Here is an 8,528-nt window from a genome sequence, read left to right on the forward strand (position 1 = left end):
CAATAGTATACTCAAAACATACTAATAATTATAACTCAAGTTAATTCACAACTCAAAATATCATCAAATGCATATTTGAATTTTTCCTCCAATTTTCTTCTCCTCAAATCTTAACATAATTACCAAACAAACTTATAAACATGAAACTAAGCTGAAATCTTACCTCGAAATTCAAGAGCACTTCAATTCCATGGTTATTCCACCATAAAAATACTCACCCAAACATCTTGAAGAAGAGGAGACAAGGGTAGACCTTACTTGGAAACCCTAACTACTTTAATCTTCACTTTGATCTTTAGTTTAGGCTTGGAAATATGTTTGAATATGTTTTGGAGAGGTTTCTAGAGCTCTCTAGGACTTGGGAATATGTTTAAAATGATTGAAATAAAGAGGGGTCATCATACTTAAATTCTGGAAATTTCCACCGACATTGACTTATATGGTCCATATAATAGTGGTTCGTATAAGTTGGTCATATAAAAAATACGGTTCGTATAACTCGGTCGCATAATATTATACAGGCCGTATAATTGGCCTCGCATCACAAATTTGCAATCTGTCAGTTGCATTGGAAAGGAGACTTCCCGAACTTCAATTTACATAGGTTATGGATTCCATAACTCCTCATATTCTAAGAGATATGCCTCTCTCAAGTTGGACCAAAATTTTTGTCCAACATCCTGCCAAGTTTCCCCAAAATTTCGACAAACTTAATTTCTTCATTTCACTGGATCCTGAAACCTTAGACATTTGCTTAGCACTTGTTAAAATTATTCCTTAACCTTATAAGGGTTCCATAACCTCTCCGAGCTTGCATTAGCTTACTTACGACGCGAACAACACTGAAATTTTCGAGATGTAACAGAAAACATGAGCTATGAATAATTTCTTTGGCTTTTGACATATTCCCCTATTTGATTTAAACCCCTTTTGCACAAATGGAAAAATAGTTGTTGCTGTTGTTGTTGTTTTTTTTTAATTTTTTTTTTTTTAAATTTATAACTATTGTCTTTTATTTAGCTGCCCATTTTCAAGCTTGCTGTGGCTCCTACAGGTTAACGCCCGTATCATCTCATTATATATCTAAAACTCTGTTTCTTCCATTTCAAGGCCATGATTAACCTTAGCTTCTTGGAAAACAAGCTAAACCCAAAAGGTCACTGAACTTCAAATATAATTTCATAGAAATATAGAATGCATTCTCCTTTGTTTAAAAAATCAAGAACACGCTATTGATTTCGGACTCATTCAAATACATCAAAATGCACATTGTATTGGACATTTACAGAGATAAAAGGATAGTGAGGTGCACGAAATATTCAGCTGTCACAGAAGGTTGTGCAGAAGGGCCGCATCCTAAAAAGGTTTGATGTATACAGTCTATCATGACGTAGCATCTAACTGATTTTACGGCTCAAACCTATAACTTATAGTCCACATGGAGACAATTTTACCGTTGTTACGTTTCAAAGCTCCCTTTCAGACATCTCCAGAAATATAAAAAATTGTGGTAATTTAAAATATATATATTTTAACCCATGCAAAAGTAACAAGAAGTTAGTACAAGTTATGTTTGTGGCACTGATATAAGAACCGGTTCCATGACCAACTGCAGGGGGCATCAGCTGTAGGCGACATGGAGGCTGTCCGATTTGAACTAAATTTAGGATCTTTCGCATCCTATATATACATGGCTTTCCCTCATAATTATGTATTTGTAAAATATATCTTTCATTTAAATAAGTGTGGTGACGATATTATTTCCGTTTGAGAATTTTCACGTTAAAATTGTTTGTTCTTCTTTTTTGTCATTATTGCTCGAATTCTCGTTAATTCATGACGGTAAGTAGAGTGACGGGTTCTTCTCTTACATGTGTGATCTAACAACCATAGAAATATCTAGGAGCCCAATTTAACATTTTTTTTTGTCTTTTTTAGACTTCAGGACATGCTTCTGGTCTTTTTTTTTTTTTCTCCAGATATCTTTCACGTCTAATCGAAAATTGTCCTTTCATTTCATTTCAATTGGCCTCACAGGCTCCTATCCTGTATATTCAAGTCCTGTATTGTGTCAATCATTTTGAAATAGTCATCCTTCTTTTTCCTAGTCCTGTATTGTGTCAATCATTTTGAAATAGTCATCCTTCTTTTTCCTATTTTACAATTAAAAGCTGCCATAATTGATGAATTGAAGTTTCATGTTAGTATCTTTTTTCCAGTGGTTCAGTTCCCAATGTCAAACTCTATTGTCTAAGTCTTTTTTTGTTTTTATTATTTTTCACAATGTGTTTGAACCTTGTTATTTCTGAGAAAAGTAATAGAAATAACAAGGTTTAAACGCATTGTGAAAAATATTTTCAATTTTTCATATTTGCTAGAAAAAAATGTTTTGAAAAATACCTTCTCTTGGAAAATAAGTTCTTAAAAAATGAGGAAATAACTTTCTTAATGAGATTAGGGAAAACAAGTACCATAAGAGCTTGTTTGGTAAGAGGTCTAGATAAAATAGTCATGATATTATATGTGGTGTTATTTTATACCATATTTGGTTGACATTTTGGGGCATGTATAAGTAGTACGTACCAGGATTATTTAATACACCAAAGGGTGTATTATCTTGCATCACCACCATTATGGGATAATTAATCCATGCATAGCTTATACATGGATTAAAAACTAAAATGACAAAACTACCATTGTTTTGTTCCAAGAAACCTTAAAGGCACAGCATCCAAGGGTATAATTGTAACATTCTTTTTAGTTTTAAAAATAAATAAATATTCAAGTGGTATCTTTTGTGTCCAATTTTAGTGCAATGGACAAAACACCCAATAAAAATTAATCCATGTATTATATGTTGGGTAAATTACGTATATATACATATTAAGGAGAAATATTTACGAAACGTGACGATAGTTTTCTATTTACAAAACATAACATTATAAACCCTATAACAAACATACTTTTTTATAAATAAAAAAATATTTTTTTAAAAAAAAATATGTTTTTATTTTTTTTCACTCAAAAATTTATGTATGAAAGTTGTATGAAATGTGTATATCTCGGTCAAGGCTTAAACATTATGCTCAAATTTTTATGTATGAGAATGGTGTGAAATGTGTATATCTTACTCAAGACTTAGAATTTCATTCACATTTTGTGTATGAAAAACGATATTAAAAATTTCCCTTACACATACTCATTTCATACAGCTTTCATACGCAAAAATTTGAGGTAGTTTTTAAGCCTTTGAGCAAAAAAAAAAAATTTTTTTTTTAAACAATTTTTTAAAAAAAATATAAAATTGTTTTTTTTTAAGAAAAAAAATATTTTCTAAAAATAAAATAAAAAACGAAAAATATATAAAAATCCGTCATGTTTCGTAAAATATCGTTATGTTTTGTAAATAAGGAAACGTATCGCTACGTTTCGTAAATATTTTTCCTTAACATGTATGTATACGTAGTTTACCCTTATATGTATTACTAATCCCTGCATTATTAATAGATGTATAACTTGTCCTTGAACCAAATGACCCCTAAGTGTCTTTTCAACCTCATTGCTCCCCGCCCCCTCCCCCCACCTCCACCCAAACACACACACACACATTGACCACCCCATGCCCCAGCACACTCCCGTAATATTTTTTCTAAATCATATATAAATGCTTTTGGAATTAAAAAAAAATAATTCTTAATCAAATTCATGTTTTTTTTTTTTTTTAATTTTTTTATGAAAAGGATGCAATCATCACAGCACTAACATACGGATCTGATGACTCATGAGAACTCCAAAATAAAGCGTAAATTATTTTTGAGAGCTTAGTTGTTTAGGAGTCCTTTTGATTGTACAAGAATGGCCTGTCATTCTTGGATAGACGGTTACCATGTAATCATCCCTTTTCGTAAACTTTTGTTTCTAATAAATAAAATTTAGTTTTTTTTTTAAAAAGTAAGAAATTAAAATCACTTGTTTTCTAGGAAAATATTCTCCATAAAAGATATTTTACCCAACCTAAGAAGTTAAAGAAAGATCAAAAAAGGAAGTATAGGAATTTAGTGAAAGATGGTAGCCAGTACAAAGAAATGTTTGGTATTAGTAGTTGAGAATTTCTAAAATGTTTACATCGAATAGTTTCAGCTAAAAAGTATCAGAATGAAGTAGTCCAACATTAGTCTGTCCTTGTTCTTCTTCGAGGTCCATTTTCACATTGGGGGATTCTGGACATTGGATTCAAAATGCTAATTACTTATGTTTTGGTTAATCTCTCTTAGTTTCTTTGTTATTTTTTTTAGAGTTATATGCACTTAGTATGTAAGTACTTTTTAACTTTACAATTTTATAGTTAACTTTAGGTACTATTATATTAAAGAATTGCTTCACTACACCTTATACGACGGAACCCTTTTATGCTAGCTCGATGCAAATTGAGCTGTGATTCAATTTTTCTTTGTCTTCAACTTTTAACTTGTTCAATTTAATCCTAAAATTGGTCATGGCTCAAATATATAACTCTTACTTACTGTAGAATTAATTAATTTGCACCTCTTCGGTTATGTTATCTAGTAACTACAAATAGAGTAGAGTTGTCGATGGACTTGGTACCCGTGTGTGTGTGTGTCTCTCTCTCTCTCTCTCTATATATATATATATATGAGCTAACTCGTTTATATTCCACAGACAAGAATTGACTGCTTGATTGCCGTTTGATCAATTGATATTTGCCGCTGGACATACAGAAGAAATTTAATTTTTTGCAGGCATTACTTTACTTATTTATAGTATCTTTATTACTTTCTTTTTTTTTTTTAATAAAATTAATCATGTTGTTCGGCAATCCTTTGTCCAGGTTCACAAGACATGGTCTTGCTTAGGTAATGTAATATGGAATTGGATAACGTCATATTCCTCATAAAATTTTGTTAGTTCGTTCATCTTAAAAAATGTATTAATGCCGGCCCTGATTTCTACTTTTACTTTTCTAATCATGATGAAGACGTGCTGGATGTATAATACGCAGTTGACAGTTTCTAAAAATTATACAATATGAATGAAAAAAAAAAAAAAAAAAAATTAGTTTCGACCAGCATGATTTGGTACTCTTGTATAAATAGGTGCAGAACCAACACGGAAATTATGTTGTATTGCTCATTCACCTATAACTTAACAACCAAAAAGCTCTCGTCGAACAGTTTTATTTTTGTTTCCAGAAAATGGTGGATATTCAAGGCTACTTCATACTATTCCTTATTTGGCTATTTTCTACCTTATTTCTTAAATATGTTGTGTTCCGTAAACGAACCACTTGTCATCTTCCACCAAGCCCGTTTGGTTTACCTATCATTGGTCACTTACACCTCCTATCTCCAATACCTCACCAAGCCCTTCACAGGCTCTCAGCACGTTACGGGCCTTTAATCCACATAAATCTTGGATCCGTCCCTTGTCTAGTAGTTTCATCGCCCGAAATGGCTAAAGAAGTACTCAAAACTCATGAAACTTCGTTTCTAGATCGACCGCAAACATCAGTAGTTGATTACTTAACCTATGGTTCACAAGACTTTTCCTTTGCGCCTTACGGGCTTTACTGGAAGTTCATGAAGAAAATATGCATGACCGAACTCCTTGGGGCTCGAACATTGGAGATGCTTCTTCCTGTAAGATGTGATGAAATAAAATGTTTTATTGAATTACTCTTACAAAAAGCAAAAATTGGTGAAGCAATAGATATTGAAGCCGAGCTTTTACGGGTTTCGAATAATGTTATTTCAAGAATGATAATGAGTGAAAGGTGTTCCGAAAACAACCACGAAGCTGGGAATATTAGGAAGTTGGTTCATGATATTGCTGAACTCACTGGGAAATTTAATCTGTCTGATTATATTTGGTTCTGTAAAAATTTGGATTTACAGGGGTTTGGAAGGAGAACAAAGGATGTACATAAAAGGTTGGGCTTCTTCTTTCATTTTTGGCCCATCGATCAAAATTAATTACGGGCGCTAGCCAAAATATACAAAACTCAAACACTGATTATGTATATTATATGTATATTTATGTTTATGATATGTATATTTTGTGTACTATACTATATGTATATTATACTTAATATACAAATCATATACATTTGCTAGTTATTATTCTTTTGAGCGATCCAAATATATAATTATCCAGGTTTGATAAGATGATGGAGAGAATCATAAATGAACATGAAGAAACAAGAAGGAAGAGAAATAGTCAAAGTAAGGATGGGGGTGAAACTGTAGTGATCAAAGATTTGCTTGATATTCTACTTGATATATCAGAGGACGAATGCTCAGAGATGAAATTGACAAGAGAGAATATCAAAGCTTTCATCCTGGTAAGTTTCTCATAATTTTCGTCGGTTACGTTGATCCTTTTTGGATAATTGTTTAGTAAATGAAATTTTCATCCCTCTTATAACTTATAGATCATTTAGATCACGGTCTAAAAATTTGTTTTGAGCAAACTCAAAATCTTAGGCAAAACAGTATTCTAAATTTAGTAGATGTTAAACGACAGTCTAATATTTTGTTTATCCCAAGAACTATAGTTGCACAGCTTTAAAAATAGAGACAAAATCTAAGTGATTGACCTAAAAAGGGAACATTTATGTAAATAAGTTGTAGTCGTCTGTAGCTTACTAGGAAAATGCTTATTTCAAAAGAAAAGGCATAAAATTAAGTACTTCCTCCTACCTCAAATGTTTAGGTGCTCTACATTTTCTGAGAGTTAATAGTATTAACACAATGTTGAAACTTGTTTGTGAAAAGTTTTTACGCGAACGTTAACATGAATATTAAATTATAACTTCATCATTAATTTGTCTGCTATAGTTAAATATTTATAAAGTTCATAAAACACAAGAAAAATCAATTCTTTTACAATAGATAAAATATTTGAGGATTAGTCTCAGCATGTTGAAGAGAAAATGACCCATCTGAGAATTATTATGATAGTTTGAATACTTACAGTTGCAACTAATACTTTACAGGACATATTTGCTGCTGGGACGGATACCGCGGCTATTACGATAGAGTGGGCACTAGCAGAGCTAATCAACCATCCAAACATTATGCAAAAAGCTGTCCAAGAAATTGATTTTGTCATTGGTAAGAATCGACTTGTGGAAGAATCGGATATCGCAAACCTTCCTTACCTCCAAGTCATTGTTAAAGAAACTCTTCGACTACACCCTACTGGGCCTATGATCATAAGAGAATCGACTGAAGATTGTTGCATTGGAGGTTATCACGTAGCGAAAAACACTAGACTACTAGTCAACACGTGGGCGATTAATAGGGATCCCGAATATTGGAAAAATCCACTTGAATTTATGCCAGAAAGATTTTTGACCCAAGAGGGGGAGGGAAACGCGAAATCCCAATTGGACGTAAGGGGACAACACTATCACTTTTTGCCATTTGGTACTGGGAGAAGAAGTTGCCCTGGAACTTCGTTAGCCTTACAAGTAGTTCAAACAAGCCTTGCTGCCATGATACAGTGCTTCGAATGGAAGGTTCGTGGTGGAGTGGCAGGTAAAGTGGATATGGATGAGGCACCTGGCATTACTCTTCCTAGAGCTCATCCTTTGGTTTGTATTCCAGTGACTAGGCTGAATCCATTTACATCAACAACGTAACATTATCAGCTTAGATTTATTATTGAAAATTGGCGGTATTTGTCGAAGGCTAATAAGGTCACGATTCATGTTTGGAGGGAGGCAAACCAATGTACCAATTGTCCAGCAAATGAAGGGACATGATCATGAAGAGGTGTTGATACTCTGAAGTAAAGTACTAAGGATATGGAGCTTCTTCTCCTAGCAGACTTAAGTTATGTTGCTTATGAAAGTTTTTAAGGTCTTTATTTAGTTTGTTTTTCCAATTCACCAAAAAGAATGTGACAATGTTCTTAACGGAAATATATTAGTTTCAGTTTCACTTCACTTTCATGTATTTGACGTCTTTGGTGTAATCAATTCACGATTGATCTTATACTTCACAAATGCTATCTTGCCGAGAGAGGTAATTAGCGTGCCGATGATGATTTTTTTTTAAAATCTAAATTAATATATATATATATGGTCCTTTTTATATAGTCAATGTTATCTACTCGTAACAATCTATCTTTTGGACATACGATGATTCTTTCACGATCTGTGATAAATTACAATGACCAAGTAGTTAAGAAAGATCAAAGAATGACGTAGGGATTTATTGAAAGTTGGTAACGAGTACAAAGAAATGTTGGTGTTGAGGACTTTACTTCAATCGAATGGGTTCAGCTTAAAAAAATTATCAGAATGAAGTGGTCCAACATTAGTCTGTTTTGATCTTCTTCGAGGTCCATTTTTCGTCGAGGGATTCCAATGTTTCTTATGTTTTGGTTCGTCTTTCTTAATTTCTTTGTCATTTTCTTCTTCTTTTTTGTTATATCCACTGACAAGAGTTAAGAATCATTATATTATAAGCATATTTGGGAAACTCATGAACTGATCAAATTAGGAT

At 32.6% G+C, this 8,528-nt stretch overlaps 1 protein-coding gene across 1 annotated transcript; it reads left to right on the forward strand.

The window, feature by feature from the left end:
* Window positions 1-4,975: 4,975 nt before the first annotated feature.
* LOC132034530 (cytochrome P450 93A3-like) lies at window positions 4,976-8,020 on the forward strand. Its single transcript, XM_059424938.1, has 3 exons — window positions 4,976-5,947; window positions 6,172-6,358; window positions 7,013-8,020. The coding sequence occupies exons 1-3, from the start codon at window positions 5,214-5,216 to the stop codon at window positions 7,658-7,660; spliced, it is 1,569 nt and encodes a 522-aa protein (XP_059280921.1). The 5' UTR covers window positions 4,976-5,213; the 3' UTR covers window positions 7,661-8,020.
* The last annotated feature ends 508 nt before the right edge of the window (window positions 8,021-8,528 follow it).

Source organism: Lycium ferocissimum, chromosome 10 (assembly GCF_029784015.1).
Source record: "Lycium ferocissimum isolate CSIRO_LF1 chromosome 10, AGI_CSIRO_Lferr_CH_V1, whole genome shotgun sequence".
NCBI classification, from domain to species: Eukaryota; Viridiplantae; Streptophyta; class Magnoliopsida; order Solanales; family Solanaceae; genus Lycium; species Lycium ferocissimum.